The following is a 21,780-nucleotide window of genomic DNA, read 5'->3' as shown; positions in this document are numbered from 1 at the left end:
GGGTTCGAGGGACCAGATTTTCAGATCGTTTCTGTTCCCAAGGTTCCACCTGGCTTAGAGATTTTGGACATGTGTTTCAGGTATTACAGGATCCAGGAGCTGCACTATTCCTTGGGTGGCTTTAAGCCACCTTAGCACCCTCCCAGGACTGGGCTAGTTGAGGGGTTGGAGAAAGCCCTGGCATACCTGAGAGAAGCCTGGAGGTTGGGCTAAGTTCCAGCAGCCTCCCTGGCATGCCCCGCACTGCAACACCAATGCTCTGTACCAAGGCTTGCAAGGGGCTCCTCGAGAGACAGCCTTACGGCTGTCGTCCATAATGCCTGCACCGCAGGAATCCTCCCCTGGCCAGATCCCTTCGCACCTCGCCAGCCCTTTGCCATGGCATCAAGGTGCCAAAGCAGGGGTGAGATCGGAGATAAAAAGGCTGAAGGAAAGCAAAGTGCCCCAGCTGGCAAGCCATGACTCTGCACAGGGAGGGGCGTTGCCTGAATTCTGGGGGCTGAAGGAGGTGGGGTGGGGGGGGACACAAGGCCAGATACAGACAGGTCTAACTGGGTGCCTCCAAACTAGGGGATGATTTATTGCTGTAGGACTGAGCCAGGGCAGCCTCTGCTGGGCAAGGCCTTCTATTGACAGAGGATATAGACTGAAAAACAAACAGATATTAAATGAGCTTACTAGAGGCAACATACCAGCTGGAACAAGGAAGCCAGAAGCTGGGAAGGAAAGCACCAGGAGTGTCCACCTGTATATATTTTTATATGTTGGCTTTCATTAATGCTGCATGAATCAGTCTTTACAAACCCCAAAGATCCGGGGCTCGGTGCGAATTAACACTCCTGGCGCAGTGCGTGGGACCCAGAATTAATGCTGGTTTCTATCCCTCTAAAGACCTGATGCTGTGAAGTGCTGAGCCCTGCGAGCACCCATTGCTGGAGCAGGGGGTGCTCAGCGCTGTGCAGGATTGGGTCCTCGGGTTTTTGTCTGCAGCTCTGAACTCAGGAGACCTGGGGCTTGAGCCAAAGCCCAAGCAATCCAGTGGAAAGGCTCCCACTGACTGCGGCGGGCTCTGGATCAGGTCTGCCAGCAGCACATGGTCTCCTATCTACAGGAACAGGAACCCGCTTTGTCCCCTAGGCAAGGCTGGGGTTGCCGGGATTCCCATCCTGGTACAAGCTATACTGGCAAATGCATTTCACTGGCATAGCTGCATCTCCATTGGGAGGGTCTGCAAATACAGCTATACTGGCATAGTGCAGCTCTTCCTGTACAGTTATACTGACAAACCACAGGCTAGACCTGGGAGAAATCCAGGATTCAACCTAAAACCCTGTCACCTGGGACTTTCACTAGCACTAAATCCATCCCAACAGAGTGAAAGGTTGGGAGGGGAGAGGGGACAGACGTGTGACGGCAAAACCGCTCCAAGCACCACAGACTCTTCTACCTCCTCTGGAGTTTCCAGCAGGAGGTTCTGCTTGGGCTGGCGTCTAGTCAGCAACCATCTGACATTTCCCACCCGGATGCTGTGCAAAGGGCCTATCCACAGCTGGGGAACGCTGCTGATTTGGGAGCAACAGAGTTTCTTCTACACGATCCGCACAACATTAGAACGGGGCTGGAGAGGGAGAGTTTACGAACTCCCATTGGGACAAAGGCAGCTGTGTGCTTCACAGGGATGATTTTGTTCCATTGGCAGTGGCATTTTACCCGTCTGAGGATGGAGTTATGATGTCTAATTGGACAGGGACACACACACACAGTCTTACGCGGTTCCTGCTAACTGAGGCCCAGATCCCCAAAGCAACCTAAATACCTTTGAGGATCGAGGCCTGAGCTCTTATGCGCACACTCCATGGCCCGCTTGCTGCCCTGGCTTCCAGCAGCAAAGGTGCTTCGTTTCTCACTCTCTGGAAAACCAGGTCCTTCCCAAAGCAACGACGTGCCCAGTTTTCGGCTCATGCGTGCAACCCAGCCCATGTGCACAGGCCATGTGGGCCCTAGCACAAGGAAGTTTTAACCACCCCTGGAAAACCATGCCCCTCAAAGTTTCCTGCGTCCCCGACTGCAGACTCTGGTTCAGCTCCCCAGCTGGCGTATGTCGGCCTGGCTGCAGTGAGATCTATGGAGTGAAGCCACTTTCCCACAGCTGAGGATCTGACCTGCTGCGTGTCGTTCTTCCTGAACGTCAGACTTCTGTCCCTTACCCCGCTGGGTCCTTGTGGAGAGCAACAGGCCAGGCGAATGGAACTATTTACACACGCGAGCTGCTCCCGCAGACTCTCCACCTCCCTCTGGGCTGCCTCTGCGCGCTGCAAGGGAAGAAAGTGACACGTGTCAGCAGGGCTCTCCGTTCCACTGAGCTAGCCAAGCAGTGACATGCTGTGGGCTCTTCCTCGGCTGAGCTTTTCGCCCAGTCTAAAGCTGCATGGCGTGGGGGGGCCGCCCTCATGCTTAATCTGCAATGAAAGAGGTGCCGGGGCCCTGACCCAGCAAGCCCTGGCACAAATTAAGCACCGGCCACCCTGCAATAATACTGAGGTGGGGTCAGAACAACACTACGGCAATGACCCAGGCTCCAGGTATGCGGAGCCCAAACCACCTTTGTTAAGAGTGTAAGTCAGGAAGCGGACGGTGAAAAGCCAGAGAGGGTATTACAGGGTGTTCACCCCAGCAAGTGCTCACTGCTTCCACTGGTGTCGAGGGGACGTTTGCCTCTGTGCGGGTGAGAGAACAGACCCCCTGTATGGGCTCACTGTCCACATGGATTTCAGCTAGTCCCAAGGGCAACAGCCATGAAGAGCACAGGGTTCTGGTGTATTCAGACCCAGGGGTCAGTGTTGGCCCGTTACAGAAATAGGGCTGGCCGTGAGGTCCTGGTCTGGATACAAACATCCCCGAGTTCAGATTTGGTTTGGCCCCCGCTACCATTTCAATATGCTACTTAATGCCATACAGCAGCACAGGTGCCACAGTGCCTTAATCCATGTCCTAATCACCTGTACTCATTAACAGTGCCAGGCACCACCGTGGGGGTGTCAATCCCTGTCCCAACCAAATCCCAAGGTGGGTAATTACTTCCTACTCATCTAAAACTCCTCCTCATTCCAGTTAGACATTGTTTTCTTCTCTTCCTGACCTAAACTCTTGTTTATTGTCGCTGTGCACTGTTAAACAGCTGCTAAGTTCCACCCCAGAGGTGGCTGCCTTTCAGTGAAGGGAAAAGTGATCCCACACATTGTTTGTATGTCATTGAAAAGACACTGATTCCTTCTGCACGAAAGGCCATATCTACATGTAAATTGCTACTTAGGAATATTTGTATTACTCATGCCTAGTTTGTATATACATTTTTGTGACTTCAAAAAAACACAACCCAACCAATTAGGGGGGAGGGATAGCTCAGCGGTTTGAGCATTGGCCTGCTAAACCCAGGGTTGTGAGTTCAATCCTTGAGGGGGCCATTTCGGGATCTGGGGCAAAAATTGCGGATTGGTCCTGCTTTGAGCAGGGGGTTGGACTAGATGACCTCCTGAGGTGCATTCCAACCCTGATACTCTATGATTCACATGGAAATATATAAAATGAGTAGTAAGTACTCCAGAAACGTATACAGCTCTGAATGCATCATTTTGCTCTAGGCCCCAGCAATGTCCCTGCCTTAACCGCCCCCCCGGCCCTCCCACACCCCCAGATACTGGGGCTGATGGTTTACAATACTGATGACTCTTGGACGATGGCGGCACGTCCCAAATAGCAGCGTGATAACTACAGCTCAAAACAAAGAGATCAGGTCAAATATTGCTGTCAGGGACATCAGGGCTGTCTCTGGTGCCCGTGTGGCCAAACCCTCGTACTTTTAAAGAGCATCGACGGATAAAAGTGTTGCCCTGTTCACAAGGAGTCTCCTTCTCAATGTCTCCTGGCTAATGCAGGAGTGTTCCCGGTAGGAACTAACGAGCAACCATGTCACTCTGAGCCATGTCCGCCAGGCTTGGGTTTAGTTCCTTCACCCACCCTGGGATTCAGCTGCCAGAGCTGTAAGGAGATCCCATGTTCACTGAGTCAGCTCCCCCATCCCGAGAAGCCCCAAAGTGGCAGATCCAACAGGATACAAAGGCTCCGGTGGTGCAACGGACACGGACAGAGCCCAGGGCAAGGGGTGGAGCGTTTAGCCTGGGCATTGCCATCAATGGCTGTGGGACCCTGCGCCCACCCAGATCTGCCTCCACTGCAGAACGAATCACCTCAGTCCCTGGATAATCGCCGGGAGCAAAGGGAAGGAAATCAGTTATTTGGGCCGTGCCAGCTCGATATTCAGTGGAAAGAATTTCTCCTCACCTGATTGGCTTTTTCAAGGTTTGTCATGATCATTGCTACTTCATCTGCCCTGAGACAGCAAAGCAAAAAACCAATTAGTTGGAAGGAGGCAGAGTGTCCCCACAAACATTCCATTGTGTTAAACAATCACCCAGGTCTTTGTTTTTTTTGTTTTTTACATTTAATTGAAATATGACATTTTAGCCATCTGTGTGCAATATGCATAAGGCAGCCTTGCAAAACGGTCATGGAAACGTACCGACCTAGGCACAAAACCTTCTTGCCCACTCCTGCGGCAGACGCAGGGATTCATTGATGAAGAAAACACTAAAGATATTTCACTCGCCCATCCAAAATAACATTCCCACCCAAGGAGTGGAATTGTGCTGGGCGGGCTTAATGCTCATCAAAGGGGCCAGAATGACAGCCCGGATGATCAGTATGCTGGTTATTCACAGGTCAGATACAACATGGGCAGCAGTCGCGCAAACTACCCCACCCTGCCCGCTCTGGAGCGACCACTTCCCGGGGTTAACAGGAGTTCAATCTCTGTGGTCCAGTCAAGCCTTGGATTCTCTGCTACACTGCCAGCAAGGAGGCGGTTCGTGCCAGCTGTGATGTGAGTGTTACAGAGTGGGCATCTGTCCATCAGGAACTGGCTGCAGGCCATCCCAGCTCGTTTCACGCCGGCCAACAAACAGCCATGAGATGGGAACAATTTCGGGTCATTAACAAGCCATGCCCATATGTAAGGCGGGGATCTCGACATGAAAGGCTCCCTCTCCCACTGCCAGTTCTCTGAGCCACCCACGGCCTCCAAATTACTTTCCAAAAGGCCTCCTTCCCTCTTGATCTCAGGTTGTTTGTCAATGAGGAACACTGGCATCTGTTTAATTGCCTCCCACCCACTATTCCACCAGTCGCTGAGAGCTGGCACAGCTACTGGGTACACGGTGGCGGATTTGTTTATTGTAGGAAGGTAAATACTCAAAGCCTCTAATTTGTGATCTCCAGTCCCAGCCATGCAACACCCACTAGCTGGTGAATTAACAACATAGAAACAAGCCAAATGAACCCAAAGAGGGGAGAGTCCAAAACGTGACGTCGGAAGAGGCAAAGATACCAAGGGATGGGACAAGCCCTTTTTTCATCCCCATCATTCTGTGCATAGCGGCTGCAATCCTGATCAAAGGCAAAATTAGTTACAGCACCGCATGTACAAATGGCATATCAAATTATCAAAGAACATCTGCTTTGGTATGATATGATTAAGTGTTCTGACTCTGCTGCGTAATGGGAATGAGCGAGCATGTGTGTGTGTGAACACGCGCTGCTGTGTTAGCGAGACCGGTGGAACATTTGAACAGCTGTAAATGTTTGGCAGCCTCCACGGCTAGCGGGAGCCGAAGGGAGGGAAAAGATGTTCCTGACTCATAAAAGTAAATGGCACCCGACCAACAAAAATAAGAACAAGCAAATGTACATTTAATGAAGTGGAGGAGCCCATTAAACATAACCCAGTGACTGTGCGCTCCCCCTGCCATTAGAAGACAGCTGAAGGTAGATTTGCATGTCTGGAAGGATCTGGGAAGGTCCAGAGATTTTTAGGAAGAACTGATTTTACCTTCTTATAATTTCTGAAGTCCAGACCTAAAACAAGACTGTGCAGAAGTTGGAGGGTGTTTGGATCTGGGGTCTTATTGGAGGTCCCTCTCTGACAGAAAACCTAGGAACCTCGACGCCCCACCTGGGACTGGCTGACTTCCCAAGTCACTTTCTCAGACAGTTGACACGGCTTCTGAAAATCTAGTCTTTTCTTTGATGAGTCTGCCCCATCTTCAGTGCCCCCTTGCTATGCTGCAGCATCTGTGCCATGCCACCCAAGTCTGCCCTTGGATACGTGGGTGCAGCCAATGGGCAGAGCTGGGATTAGAACTCGGTGCTTCCTCATTCCTTCCTTTTCGCTCAAACCATTCCATCGCATGTCTGAGGCCTGGCAGACACGGACCAAGAAACCCCCTAGCCATGACATCTTTATGATAGCTCACTTGCTCGAGAAAATGACCCAGATCCCTGTAGAGACCCCAAACTCAGAGTAGTCTGCTGACAACTGATCTAGGGTTTGTTGCGTCTGTCTCAAATATCCCCCATGAAGGTGATTCTTCTGGGACCTGAAGCGATGGCTGGCTAGCTCTGTGATGCTGCTTGGAGACCTTCAGCCCTGTTATGTTCACTCTGCTCTGGTGGTAAAAGGCTGGATCAAATGCAAGGGGACTCTTCCAATGGTATAGAATTAGTACAGATATCCCTCTGTCACCCCCACTCCCACTCCCATCTCCTAGCAGGCAGTATGGGCAGAGTACGGCTGGAACTGCCTCTCGAGAGGTCACAGGCTGCTGGATGAAATGAAATACTGACCAGGTGCAATTTAGGGTAGCTTTGAGGCTGCTCCCAGTTGCGGGGGGTTGGGGGAGCCCAGTTTGGGGGAGGAGTAAAGGTGGTGTGAAGTCACAGTTGCCCAGCCTCTTGGTGTGCTGCAATGAACAGAGCTTGATGGTGACAGTGGCATGTGTGTAGGTATACACCACGCGGGTCTGTACCCACCTATATACCCAGTGCCAAACAGCTGGCAGGAGAGATTTGGCAGCCGGTTGAAGTGGTTAGTATTAGATCCACCATACAGTGCAATGCCCCGGCATCAGAAGCATGGGGATGACGGGCCTTGTTCCAGCTTGGTCCCTCTTGACACATCCCACATGCAACCCGAAGACCGGGCCCTCCTCAGAGGCTGTGGCCAGACACAACGTCTCTGCTTGGACCGTGCACGGCTTTGGTCGATAGACAAAACCGAGTGACTTACTTTGAAGTTGCCTCTTCGTCATATTTACACCGCAGGTCGAGCAGCTCCGTCTGGGTCGCCTTTAGTGCTGACCAGATGGAAAAAATCAAACACTCAGTAAGTAACACTCCCCTTGGAAAGAGATTTATTGGTGGTTGGTAAAGCACCGGCCGGTTGGAAGGTGGATCAAGCAGCCTTTGGCAGGCTCCCACTCAGCCCTCTGCTCTGCTGCCATTCAAATCAATATTTTTTTTCAATTTTTATGTGAACTGATGCAAAACCAAGATGCAGACAAAGACAACAACACTGATAGGCTTTAAAAAAAAGTCACCATGTTCCTAGACTTTAGGACCAGTTAATAGATTTTCGACCCAAACCTTTTTGGAGTTCCTGAAACGTTCAATTAGCCTCTGTGTTGCTAGTGAAGGGATGAACACTTTTCATGCACCAGCAACTTTCTGGGTTCCCGCCAGCAGCAGAAATAGAGCACGAGAACCAGAGAAATTAAACCTGGAGAGATCTAATAGGCCCATTCCTCACCCTACGGTACAGGCCAGATCTTCAGCTGCAGTGAACCAAAGTCGCTCTGTTGAAGTTAATGGAGCTGCATTGATTTATCCCAGCTGAGGATCTGGCCCTCTCCTTCCTAGTTCATTATCCACAGTAGTTTCCACTTCCCTGGGGAGACCAGAGTCTGATACTGTCAGAAAGTTATTCCTGGTAATGGGGCCAAAGCCTGGCCCTAGAGAAGCCAATGGGAGCGTTGTCAGTGGCTGCAGTGGGGTCAAGATGTGGCCCAATTGCCCCTCACTTAATTTCACCCCCATGCTCCTCGCTGTGCCCCCTTGCACAGCTCGTTCCAGTCCATGGCACCCAGATCTCCTCCTCTCTTCTCCCTTGTGTGACCATAACCCAGCCAGTGGCAGTTTGTTCAAGACCTTTAGCAGCTGCTTTTCCTGCCCAGTTTGCCCTTCCTCCTGCACCATGGCCCTGGGTGGTCCAAACACAGGACATAAGCGTGGTCCATGCTGGATAGCGGCAGAGCACGGTACTGCAGGACAGATGCCCTGAGTACGTCCACACCTTTGGGAGAGCCCCACAGAGACGCTGTGGGCAGCGTGGCAGGGCAAAGGGGCGCGACAGCGTCTATGCATCCGCCTCTAGGCAGCTATTGACAACAGGCTACAGGGCAGCTCTGTGCACCAGGAACACAGGAGAACGTCTGAGGCCACGAACACGCAGCCTCACCAACTCCCTGCCTGTAGCCCCCTCCAGAAGCAGAGCCAGAGTGGGTGCAATTTCCCCCTCTGGCCGGCAGACTCTAGGGGGCAGGCACTCAACCCCTGGGGCCAGTAAGTCCTTAGGCACAATTAAGTCAACGGAGTCACAGTGGCTTAGTGGCTAGAGCATGGCCTGGAACCCAGAGAAGTTGGGTTCTACCCCTGGCTCTGCTGCTGCCCTGATGGGTGACTGTGGGTAAGTCATGCCCCTCTCTGCCTCAGTTTCCCCATCTGTAAAATGGAGATAATGACACCGACTTCCTTTGTAAAGCCCTTTGAGATCCAGATCCCACTGAAATCAGTGAGACTCTCCCTGTTGACTTTACTGGGGGTAAGATCAGGCCCATACTTTGGTAGGGCTAGGCTGGGAAAGCAAGTACACTTTGATGATGACAAAGGCCAGACAGGTGTGATGTGCCCCTAGAGCATATTCTCCCCTTGGGGTGCACCAGTGACCCCCAACTGCTCTGCCAGGAGGGCATTGATATCCGTGCACCCAGAGGAGAAGAGTCAAAGCACCACTGAGCCTTACCCACATCTGGATCTCCAGCCAAGGGCTCAGGGACCCAAGCTGGGCAGGACTTTTGGACGTCACATCTTTCAATACCTGCATGTAGCACTTTGATCTTTTCTTCTGCTTCTCCCAGCCTAGCTGCCAAAGTGATCTGTGCTTCCTGTAGTCCCCTGTGAAGAGAAGGGTCGGTATCAGTGATCACCTTCTGTGTTCATACACAGCTAACCCTCGGCCAGCATGAGGCCTTCCACCAGCCATGGGGGGCTGACTCTCAGAGACAGCCGAAGTCACTCCTGTTCTGCTCTCCCAAGGGTTGGGAATTCACTACGAGCTCCGCTTCATCCACAGTGTGCCATCGAGCTGCTCATTTATCCTTTTTAACATGTACTTAAAACCCATCATTCAGATGTTTCCCTAGAAAATTTATATGCCTATTGCAGCCAAGACGTTTTCATGCTGCTAGAATTGTCCACATTTCCATTAAAAACCTCTATTTCCAGGGGTTTATAGCCCAGGCCGTAAAAATTCACTTCAGGCTGAAAAACTTGGCATGTTGGATCTCAGCCCAGAAATAAATTTCTTGACAAAAATTGGTGAAAAGAATTAAAGATCTACCTATAGATAAATAAGAGCGTGAAGAAAAGAAAATCCATTTGGCTCTTTTGGAGTTCCTCTAAGAGTGGAAATGAACCAGAAGCGAGTACATGCCGTTAAGGGACTCCTTCACTCTGCTAAGCCTACAGGGCTGCTGTGTGTGCTATAGCATAACTCACACTCGCTCTGGATCCTGAACACTCTCACTGCAGACACAGGTGCTGTCCCAACCGTCCATGAGGAATTTGCACTGGATGGACTTTATAGATACATAGGCTGCCAGCCTCACTGTTGACCCAGGGGGATGGTGAAGCTCCGAGCCATGTTTAACCATCTCCCGAGCCAATGATCAGTGCAGCGGGTTGACATAATAGACCTTCCTAGCTCGGAAGGATTGGTCACCACCTTCTGGGTCAGTTACTAACAAGCTATCCTAACAGCAAGTGAGTGCACTGAGAATCGAGGTTTCCAGGACCCTCTAATCGCACATGCATTGCGCACAGCTGAAATACTCTTCGTTAGCTAGCAATCGGTGTGATCCGGAGAGAGACAGCAGCTGCGGAAGGGTTTCTCCACTCAGCCATACCGTCGCCTCGACACTGGGGGTGCCCAAGAGTGGCTGGTAAAGGTAACAGGGGAGCGGAGCATGAGCACCCCTTCCAACCAGCCGAACCCACTGGTGTCGGGAGGAGGCAGAGGCAGTGCTCCGGGACAGCTGCCTGGTGTGCCATCGTCCCCTGGCAAACCTCCAGGAATTAAAGCTGACCCAGTCAGCCTCAGCGCCCGGGAGATTTTGCTCTGTACCCTGTAAGCGCCTCCTGACGAGGTGGAGGGAATAGGGCCCATGCATAGGCACAGGTGGGGAGACCACAGCAACTCAGCTCCGGCGGGGCTGGCCTTCCAGACACACAGTCTCCATGTACGGCTTGGGGCACCCACGTGATTGGAAGGCCACAACTCACGGTCCTCTGCAGTCCTGCAAACCCCGCCTCGAGCAAATGATTCACTGGGGACAGCGCAAGCTTTAGCATGGTGTTGCCCCTCCCTTGGGCTACCCCACATGATCTAGCCCATTATCGGGGTGGCCTTCCCCACCTCCTGTTTCGCTGGAGGCGTTGGCTCAGCCAGACAGAACTGCACCACGCAATGAACGGCTGCAGGGCAAAGATCCAACGCGCAGCAGTGTCATTAGCAGGGAGTCCGTAATGCTGGATTCGGTAGCCACAGAACCAAAGCACAGGTCATCCAGCCCCCCAGATCCACGGAGTTTGTGGCAGCTCCCCAGCAACCAGGACATTCAGATCTAGGAGTCAAAACTGAGGTCAGCACTTCACTCTCAAGCACTGGCTTCCCCCAGCACATGCCAACACCCTGCTAGCCTCCAGCCGTACCCGGCCCAAACTGGGCCCGTCCCAGCCCATAGGCCAGCAGAGACTGTGCTGACGGGGGTTTCTACAGAGGACTAAATCATTTCCATATCTGCTCCCTCAGCCCCTGCCTCCCAGCCCTCTTGCTAGCTGCTGTCACAGCACGCTCCGAGACAAGTCCTCGAATAGCCTAACCACGGTGTCACGGCACAGTCTGCACCGTCCCTATCCCCAGGGACCCACGACACAGAGTTAATTCCACAGAGACTCTCTGTCAGTCCAGTGACTGGGAAGCCAGGCCTCCACGTGGAATCTGTGACTCCCGGAGGCCCCCAACAGCCTTGCAGGAGCCAAGCAGCAGAACAGGCCGAGTTCCATTGAGAGAGCCTGCCGAGGAAGGGAAGGCCTTGCCCTGTGCGTGCTATGCTGGATGGGACCCCATCTGTGGGGGCAAAAGAAGTAGGGGCAGGCCCAGAGGTGGATGTGAGAGTGGCTCCTGGGTCGGGCTCACATTTTCAGTAGAAGCCATGAATCCTGGGTGCCCACCTTGAGCCCCTCCAAGGCCTAGATCCTCACAGGGATTTAAGCATCTAGCTTCTGCAGCCGCAATCCCTTGGAGGATCTGGGCCAAAAGGCCTAATTTTCAGAGATGCTGATCACTGATCACTCCCAGCGAAGTCTTTGTGAACCGGGCCCACGCACGGTTAGACAGATGAGGCAGCGTGCCTTGCAAATCGTCCTCGTCTCCTGGAGTAGCATGGGGCGGGGCTGGGTTTATTTAATTAATCTGAGGTGGGAAAAAAAGCAATCAGGGAAAAGTTATTTTGCATTATTTATAACCTGTGTTTGGCAGGATCTTCCTCCAAAAGAACTGCAAGGAGGGTTTAAAGCGCATTCATTTGTTTATCAGCTCTGCATGCTAAGGAATAACAATGAAGTTCCATTGAAGGAGCCTTTGGTAAACTCTGGACTGTCAAAACTGAAAGGCCAGTTAAGAATGAGGTTCATCTGTTGGGCTATATTTATCCAAATCCTCCAAGCAAAACAACACATGGGAGAAAGATACGAGTTGGTGATTACCATGTTTACCAGATGGGCATAGGAAATGAACTCCCAGTTCTAGGGATAATGGTACAATGACCACGACAGTGTGAATGCAAAATACACATGTAAACACACACACAGACACAATCTTGTGTGCAAACATGTCTGTCACTCAAGCACATCTTTGCCAATGGGTCCTATTTCAGACTGGTTTGCATTGACCAGATGATGACCGCAGGCAGAGTTTTTCTTTCTGGCACACGACGCCCTTTTCCCTCCTCAGCAGCCCTGAATGAGGTTGCATCCATGGAGGGCTTGAAAAGCTCCCTTCGGATCTTGGGAATGCCACTGTGAGCACCAGGCAGAGGGGGTTGCTCTAGAGTGCAGCTGGAGCTCCTGCACCTGGACATGAGCCCGATTGACCAAATCCAGTCCCAATGGGGTCAAAAGTCACTTCCATCAGGCTCTATTTTGGGCCCATTTCCTCCACACCTGCTGGCCTGAGACTCAAACTCAGATCCCCTACCAGAGCAGGCTGGGTGCTGACAGGCCAGTCTGTGAGGTGAGGAAACCTAGATACCAGAAATAACTGGGGAAAGAACCACTCCTCCTCGGTCAGTCACTGGGGCCTCATCTTCCCTGAGTGACCTGGCCTGACTTGGCACTCGTACAGGGCCAGACTGATCCAGGGACACCATGGTAACTCCAGAGCCTCTGTGCTGGGATGCCAGGGCTAAGAGTTTCAGCGACACCGAGGGGATTCAGGTGCCCAAAGCACTCATTAATTTGAATGAAAAATGGGAATCCAAATCCCTTAGGCAGCTTTGAAACTCTCAAGTCATGGGGATGGGCCCAGTAAGAAACCTCCACAATAGAGGAGACAGCTGAGATGGGTAGGACAGGCAGAGGACGGTGCCCGGTGTGACAAAGCTCAGAGTCTGGCCCAGTGTTGCCAGAGCAGGACATGCGAACCTCAGCCCAGCTCGCAAGAGGGAGGAGCACAGAATAAATGCTAGGCCGGTGAGAAAGAAGGTGAGGATGGATAGACAGAGCTGTATGGTGACCTATAAAGAGGACAGACAGACAGACTCACATTCGCACCCCAGGCAGCTCTAGATCATATTTACTTTTTGGTTTTAAGGCCCATCCTCTGCTACTCACGTACTTCTGTTTTTCAGCTTCATTTCTCTGCAGCAAGGTGTCTGTGAAAAGTGCTTTGCTGTTGATGCTGGTGAGTCTGGTTCCCTCCGACACTGTGAGCACAGCTGGAGACGTTCCCCCTCTTTGCTCTGCGGGGGGGAGCAGGGAGAAAAATTCACATAAGCAGCATGACAGAAGCGAAAAAGCAACCACTTCTTCCAGGGCCAAGAGATCAATCTCAGGGGGTAAAGAATCGATTTCCAGAACTTCAGCCACGGAGTTAATACATTCTGCAGGTTCCGCTGGTCAATTGCGTTAGAGGATCACAGCGGGGCGTGAAATCCTGAGTGCAGCCCAAACCCTGCCAAAGTGGCAGCTTCCTGGCTAGGTTATATCTGCTAATAGTCTCATTCGAACCACTTCAGCTCCTAGTGGCGGGAATGACCAGCAAAGCTGTTTAAGCTATGCTACACTGCGCCTCCAACCTGGAACACAGTATGCCTGCATGAAACCAATCTTCTGCATAAAAAGCTCTTAGAGCTCAAGACCCATCATTATTTACACCCTGGGTGGCTGCAATTTTCATGTGATTTGCAGAAGTCGGGGGGGGAGGGGGGAGAGTGTAGCTTTCTGGACTAGAATACTGGAAGCCAGTAGTCTCCAGGCTACTCTGTACAAGTGCTGTGCACTAGAACTGGCTGGGAAATTATTTTTCTTCTTTTTTTTTTTTTTAAAAAGACAAAAACGGTTTTTTGTCGGGAAATGCCAGTTGGTCAAAACCAAAAGTTTTTGTGGAAACTTACCAGGTTCAATGAAACTTTCATGGGGGAGGTTTCGGAGAACCAGGATAGAATTTCTGGTCAAAACCAGAGAGAGATACACATATCCCCAGCAGGCTGCTGGAGTCTCAATCGCTCTTACCCAATGAGTATTTAATTATTTATACAACTCTAGCACCTGATGAATGAGAAAGGGCAGGGACTCAAACCTGCATCTCCCACACCCCAGGTAAGCGCCATACCCACTGGGCTGCTGGCAGGAAGTTGGGCTTGCTTGCTCTCTCTCTCCATTTTTCAACCCTTTCTTTGGAATGCTCTAGATTTTGTTCCAATGCAAAAGGAAACCGTGACATTTTTCACAAAGTGGAGTTCTTGTTTCCGGACAGCCCTGCAAAGCACCCTCCCAGTCCCAGTGCACATTGCAGGATCCGGCTGCATCGTCTCGGGCCCTGCAATGACTGTCTCGCCCCAAAGTGGTTCGCACCCCAAACGCTGCTGTACTGAGAACCTGACAGGGAAACTGACCATAGCCAGCTGTGAAAATGACCTCCTGGATTTCCGACAGGCAAAAAACCAGACAAGCTGCATGAAGAGCAAAATAAGCTACCTGGGCCAGTTCAGGCTCTTTTTCAGCTGTAACGATCTGAGGAGTCATTAGTGACACAGTAAGAAACAAAGGTTTGTTAAAAATACAAGACCAGATCCTTAGCTGGCATAAATCAGTACTGCTGCCTCGCCATCAACAGAGCCGTGCAGCTTAGTGGGGAGAGCACTGGACTGGGACTCAGGAAACCTGGACTCTATTCCTGGCTCTGCCACTGGCTTGCTGGGTGACCTTGGGCAAGCCACCTCCCCTCTCTGTACCTCAGTTTCCCCATCTGTAAAATGGGGCTAGAGACCCTGACCTCCTTCGTAAAGCTGTTTGAGACCTACTGCTGAAAAGCTCTATATAAGAGCTAAGTGTTAAATATTATTAAATTACACGAGCTGAAGAGCTAGGCCGTGATTTTTATTCTGACAGTGCCCCTTTAGAACTAAGCCCCAACGTTAACTGTGCTGTTCCCAATGAATATTCGTTAGAATTCATGTGTTTCTTCTTGTTCTTTTTCTCCACCTTTGGTGACATTTCACTGGGGTTTGCAGAGGAGCCCTCAATGAAGTACCGTACTGGTGGAGAAAGAAATGAGCACATGGTACTATTGCACAGAACCTGGAACTGCAAGGGGCTGCTCTAGATAAGGACTCTGTCCTGTCCCACGGCTGCCAGAGGCTGGGAGAAAATGCAGATCAACACAGTTAAAGCCCTTTGGACTGACAACCCTGTGTGAGGGCAGCAGGGTACGGCATTTGCTGCTGATTCTGCTCCCTGGACGCCCAGTCCCTTTCATGGTGATCAGCTGGTACAAATCAGCGCAGCTCCATGGACTTTGAGGATCAGGCCCCTTGACTTTAATGGGAGGAGACAACTCCCTGGGGGCACACAGGATCGGGCCCCTTCCTGTAGCGAATTAAAGGGAACAGATTCCGCATACCACGGGGGGTACCAGGCAGGGGACGGGAGGGATGGTTCAGTGACAGGAACTCAACAGCACAGCCCTCACCGGTCAAACCAGCCCCCAGGTGACCCCTCACTGGGCAGAGAGGATCACCGATGAATCTACAGTGGATCCCAGCAGGGACCGCCAGGCGAGGGAGAGCGCGAGGCTGCAGGGAGCTGGCCCGCTCGTCTGCAGGGGGATCTGCCCGGCCTTCCATTCTCAACTTTGACTCCGAGTCGGGGATGGGAAGAAAAGCTCCATGGAAGGGACTGAGCTGGTTTGGAGCAAAAGCCCCATGGAGCTGCTCCCGCCCTGGAAATGCTGGACCAGCCTGGCCCTGACCCACAGCTATGGAGGTGACCGCAGCCCTGAAGCAGATTGCAGGGGAGTTTCCATCCCTCCCTCAGTCGCCGTGGTGTCCCATACCCCAAGCGGAGCACAGACAGGGCGGACGATTTGCCCCATACAAGCGCTAAGAGTTATCATTATTACCACCCAGCTGGAAACAACTGGAGGCCTGCGAAGGCCTCTGCCTGCCTGTGGCAGGGCGGCCACTCACTGGCGCTGCGCCTCCTGCTGGTTGTCCTGAGAATTAGCTCTGCCGCCCCAGAGCGCCCTCTGCAGGCCGCTGTCTCGCCTGCCACTGGTCCCCATGTCCCTCCTGGACCCGTGCCCCTCTACAGCAGGGTTCTGCCCCCCTGCAGTAACCCCACAGCTCTGGGTCTCCCCTCCCTGGGGAACCCCCAACCCTCTATCCCCACCTCTCCTCAATCTATGGCTACTGCCAGTCGCCATCTAGCCCCCACTCACTGGGGCGGACTGCAGTGTAGAAGCCATTCATCATTGGCAAAGGGGGGTTTGGACCTGCTGCCTTTGCCTACCTGTGGGCTGCAGCCTCTGCAACCCCAGCAGCTGGTTTGGCCTTCGACAAGGCCTGCAGCCTGGGGAGTTGCCAGGCGGGAGCTCCCCAGCTCCTCTCGCCTTTCCCCATCCCTGCTCTGTTGCCTGCACCCTCAGCTCCCAGGCAGCTAGGTCCTTCTCCCTCTGAAGTGAGAGGGAGAGTCCTGACCCAGCTCCCCCCTGAGCCCTTATAACAGGGCCAGGTGTGGCCTGATTGGGGCGTGGCCCAGGTGTGGCTGCTTCCCCCAATCAGCCCTCTCCCAGGGCTGGCTTTAACCCTTTCAGGGCTGGAGTGAGTGACCACCCTGCTGCACTGCCCCAGCACCGGGGGCCAGGGGACAGGGACACGCCCCTGGCCCCCCCTCATCCCGGTGCTGGAAACGAACCAGGGCAAGGGAGGAGCGGCTGGTACCTTTGGTGCCAAGGAGCTCTGGGTGCTTCTTCCGCTGCCTGTTGAGCTCCTTCAGCGGTGGGTTCTCGGGGTCGAGGCCCTGACCCTGCTGCAGCCTCTCTTCTACGCTCTGGGCCACCTCCAGGACAGGAACGGGGTCTAAAGGGGAGCAAGGTGATGAGGTGAGGGGCAGCAGCTGGGCAGTGGGCCGCCCCCGCGCTGTCTGGGAACAACGTGGATGTTTGCAGCCTTGATCAGAGCCAGCATGCCTGGGACCAATGCTACAGTGAGCATAACTGTTCCTTTGCACTGGATCGAGGCCATCCGTGCCACATGGAACACAGGCCTCCCTTAGCGGGCAGTTGATCCAGACTGTAATGGCCACGGCAGCTAGGCGTGAGCCCCAGGCTGCATTCCCTGCACACCCACATTTCCCGCATGGCAGGGAAGGCAGGATGGGTTTCCTCTTACAACCCCCCCGTTATCGATTCCGCACAGGGTGCACGCTGCAGCCACCTTCCTAAATTAAAGGGGCCAGACTCTGCTCTCGGTTACACCAGCATTGGTCAGGAGTGACTGCAGCCAAGTCAATGGATTAGCTACGGATTTAGACCCCCATTTCCGACAGCCCCAGTCACCCAGGTGTCCATACCGCACAGCGATCCTGGAAAAGGGGTGAGTATGCAAACCCTAGGACTCATAGCCTCAGTGACTCGGGCATTTGGGGCGCGTGGGAGCTTTTAGAAACCTGGGCCTTAGAATGGGGCAGGGAGATCAGAATCTGAACGCGGCGTCTTTGAGATTGTCCTTAACACAAGCCAACGAGCCCTGTTAAAGTCTGAGCACAGTCCTAAGCGCTGCGAGGATAAAGGCTTTCATCCCAGGCCTTCAGCACTCCTTCTGTTCATGGGGCCCTCCGTCCCCACCCTGAAACCTGCTCGAACGCCAGCCAGCAACACACACTCCCGATCATGCCTGTTTATTTAGGCAAAGGCAGGCGCAGACAATCGCAGTTTGTGCAGAGGTAAGCAGGTGCATTCAGAACAGTATGTCTTCCCTCTGTCAGCATTACACCATCATTAGCTAGTGTCTGCTCAGCAGGGTGTGCCATTATGTCTCCCAGGGCTGATGTAATTATACATTGACATAATTAACCCAGCAAGCCCATTAAGCAGGCCAGCTAAAAATTCATCTATAATTATTTGTTGTGTGCATGCTAATGAGTCCATCTGCACTGCCATTGTACAACATGAACAAATTAATTTACAAGTCTGGATTTTTAATAAGTTCAAGAAAATGCCTCCTATTGAGCCAGGTTAATTTTTTTTTTTTAAAGAGGAAAAGAGGGAAAAAAATAGAATCAAATTCTCCAGGGTCAGAAAGTTAGATAAAGAGGGAAGCGGAAGAGAGCTAGGCTCTCTGCCTTCTACCCCACACCTATGGCACAAATCCAACTGCAAAACAACTGACAATAAAATCCAGCTCTGTTGCTAAGAACAACTCCCTCAGCCTTTGATGGTATCACATGCAGAATAATTACACGCGGTAGTAACAAACGGTGCCAGCTTGCCACAGCCATGTGGACAGCATGACTGACCTTTCATTTTCCTTGCCATATATAATGGTACAGAGGCTGCTTGGACACACTTGGTGGTGGGAAGTCGACAAGGTGCAATGTCAGTTTGAAATCATAGACGGGGCAATTAACTAGGATACAGGACCTAGGCTGATTGCCTTATTCCTGCGAGGAGCCCACTGGGCCAGGTTCTTATCTCATTTACACAGAGGTAGATCTGGAGTAAGTCCTCTGAGTGAACATGCTTCCTCTGGATTTCCACCAGCATCATGGCCAGTACTGGTCTTACTGATTCCAGTGGCCCTGCTCTTATGAAGGGGGAAATTCACCCTGGGTAGAAGACCAATCAAGGTCAACGCCCCACTCAAGTCCCACTTAAGCCGTTTGGCCCAGACTCTCCAAAGGTATTTATCTGCTTAACTCCCACTGATTTCAATGGGATTTGGGTGCCTAAATTCTTTTGATGATCTGGCCCTATGGGCCTTGTGTTTGTCTTTTGTATGGGGAAAATTTCACCTACAGGAAGCAGGATTTGATCCCTTCATATTTGCCAGGATTCTTGTAGCCCTGTATATTTATATACTTAGGCCCCCATCTTCCGGACACTTATACACCTACTTAACTTTGCACCCACGAGCAGGCAACCTGATTGCAGTCAATGGGACTATTCATGTGTAGAAAGTTGGGCACACATGAAATTAAATACCAGCTATCTGAATCCCCTTTACCTGGAAATCCTAGTTATCTGCGTCCACATGTGTATGCCTGGTTATTTGAAGCTTTTGGCGGTCCCCCCAGGCCTTTTGGATAAATGGGTGCGTACTGCATTTCTGGGGCATCCCTCGCTGGAGAAACACCCCAGTGGGTGAACTGTTAGAGCGACTGCCATCTTGTCTGCACTCAGGGCGGATGCTACAGTGGAGGTAAGCACCTGAGTTGAGGCCTGATCAGGCGCCCATTGAATTCAATGGGCGTTTTGTCAATGACTGTAACAGGAGCAAGACCGCACTGGATGTGCTCTGCCACTGCCAGACTCAACGGCAATAGCTTTAAATGCTCAGTGCAGAAGGATCTGTAAAGAAATTGTCCCTGCAACCTGCGAGTCATTGATCTGGTGGAATATTCCTTCACCTGCGTGAATCTTGGTCCATTGCATAAGACAAATGAGACTTCAGACTGGTCGTGGGAGATGCTCTTTGACTACCAGGGCCATTTCCTTGGGCTACGCACCCAGCTAATCCTTCACCTTCTTAGCCTGCCTCTTGGGAATCTAGAGAACAGACTGAGATAGCAAAGCCCTATAGAAGGGCATAAGGGAGGGAAGGGAAGCTGTCTACGGTCACACAAAAGCTTGAAGCACTGGTAGTAGCACACAGAGTAGTGGCTGGGAACCGCGGATTCAAAACAAGCTGCAACCCTCGTGCTCTGCAGCGGGAACTGGCTTGCAGCATGGTATGCCGTGATTCAGCTACAGACTTCCAACGACAAGTATTGGGCTTGCCTATGAAAACTTGACATCAGTTAGGCTGCTGGTGTGCTGAGAACAATCCTGTCTCATTCCGTCTTGTTCCCTTGTTCTCTCCCGTCGGGCTGTCTGTATCCCTCTATGGTCTCTTGTCTTGCAGTTAGAGTGGAAGCTCTTTGGGGCAGGGACCAGCTTTTTGTCCTGTGTTTGTACAGCGCCTAGTACAATGGGGTCCTGGCCCATGACTAGGGCCTCCAGGCGCTACAGTAATACAAACAACAGTACCCAAATCCCAATGATAGCCTGTGCCCCGACTGTCCTACACTGCAGAGGAAATGAACAAGCTGCAATGGCTGGAAATAAGAATTCTCTAAAACATCAATAATTAAGCTAACCATTCTGGAGCGGCTGGAAGCACTCATTGATATTACAGTCTGAACCCTCTTCTCAGAGACCATCTTGGAATCCTAGTAGCAGATGGCAGATTTCAGGGGTTTATTAGAGTAAAATGAATACAATTTAATGCCAAGTTATGGACTCAGAACCTTACCCAAAGCCCAGTGAAGTCAGTGAGAAAACTTGGGTGTGGCCCTTGACCAAGAACCTCAACCGCACTAGCCAGTTAAGCATCTTTTCCAAGGCTTTACTTGGGTCTGGAAGGCCAGTTCCTCAGTGGTATAAATCAGCATAGCCTGGCTGACTTCAGTGGAGATAAATTGATTTATACCAATGGAGGACTGGCGCTAAATGTTGCTTTCTACCTAGTATAAATGGTTACAAAAGTCTCCTCGTAAGACCAATTTGAACTCTCCAGTTTCTGATGAAGAAATCCTCTGGAAGAACAAAAGAATTGACTCCATACATTTTCTAAGACAGAAGATCAAAATGAAGCAAATATTAGTCAAAGACCAAAATGCTCCTTTGACACCTTTCAATTTCTACCTTGACGTTATGTATAAAAGACCTGATCCAATTCCTATGGAAGTTGATGGGAGTCTTTCCCCAGTCTTCACTAGGCTTTGGATATAGCCCATTGGGTCAAATTTTCAGTGCACCTTTATCCAAGTCTACAGTTTTTAAGGTGCAAAACTTCATCAGGTAACACCTGCAATTTAATCCATGTCAACATCAAGGTCCCCACCAATTAAAGACTTACACTGCTAAGTGAGCAGAATTAGTGAGTCTGTCAAAATGGAGGCCATTGATTGAAACTCTGGCCTTTTTCGTTCTAGCAAGATGAGCCAAATACATTCCTGGTAGAATGCAATTAACTTCATTGAGTTACCCCAACGATGAATCTTGCCCAAGGAATCTACCGCCTGGTTTTCAGAAGAGGTCACCATTCCAAATGAAGGCAGCGGCATTCGGCACCTTTGAATAACAGGCTCTGAGCAAATAACTGTATCCCTGCACTGGCATCGCACCCTGATGGACGCACTGGTTCTTTTCCATCGCTTGCTGCAATTAGTTTATGAAAACCATTCTCCATTAATTTCTTCATGCAACCACCATTTCTGCCAAAATTCAGAGAACAATCCATGGTTGTTCATTTTGAAACGCAGCCGGGTGGTTTTCTTTATAGAAATAAAAGACCACACAACAAGACGACTGTCAAAATATGCATACTTAAAATGCCTGTAACTGAAGAATTGCTTTATCAAAGGAAATCCCATTTACTTTGTCTTGAAGAATTATTTGAGGCATCAGCTAAATGCCAGGCAGAGTGACTAAGGTACACAAGTTAAGCATGGGGGGTGGGGGGAGAAGCCTTCTGTTTGCTTTTAAATATGTCCAGATAGTTTCTCACTACAGTAAAAGCAGCTGCATAAAGAATCACTCCAAATCCCCCTTTCTCAGCAAGAACCAAGAAGAGGAAAGGCTTGTTCTGATAATAATTATAGCAGGGGAAAGAAGAAAACATGCTCAAGTGAGGAGCAAAGCTTGTGTGCTCACTTTTCACCTCTGCAGCCATGAGTCACTGCACAGCACTGATGTAAGATCAGTCTCTAAACCCGTTGAAGATCAGTCTCTTT

General features: G+C 51.3%; 1 protein-coding gene across 3 annotated transcripts in view; it reads right to left on the bottom strand.

The window, feature by feature from the left end:
* Nucleotides 1-21,780, bottom strand: part of CUX2 (cut like homeobox 2) — a 265,715-nt gene that overhangs the window by 28,362 nt on the left and 215,573 nt on the right. For 2 of the 3 annotated variants that reach the window (XM_084649637.1, XM_084649638.1), the window contains exons 5-10: nt 16,728-16,865; nt 13,124-13,247; nt 9,047-9,123; nt 7,181-7,247; nt 4,342-4,390; nt 2,208-2,312 (exon numbers count right to left, since the gene is read on the bottom strand). In XM_084649637.1, coding sequence (XP_084505763.1) covers nt 2,208-2,312; nt 4,342-4,390; nt 7,181-7,247; nt 9,047-9,123; nt 13,124-13,247; nt 16,728-16,865 — 560 coding nt within the window. Of the gene's footprint in view, nt 1-2,162; nt 2,313-4,341; nt 4,391-7,180; nt 7,248-9,046; nt 9,124-13,123; nt 13,248-16,727; nt 16,866-21,780 lie in introns of all 3 variants that reach the window. The other variant, XM_084649636.1, reaches the window with a different exon arrangement.

The sequence above is a fragment of the Lepidochelys olivacea genome, assembly GCF_965140295.1.
Source record: "Lepidochelys olivacea isolate rLepOli2 genome assembly, chromosome: 15".
NCBI classification, from domain to species: Eukaryota; Metazoa; Chordata; order Testudines; family Cheloniidae; genus Lepidochelys; species Lepidochelys olivacea.
This window is presented reverse-complemented; position numbering and strand designations above follow the sequence as displayed.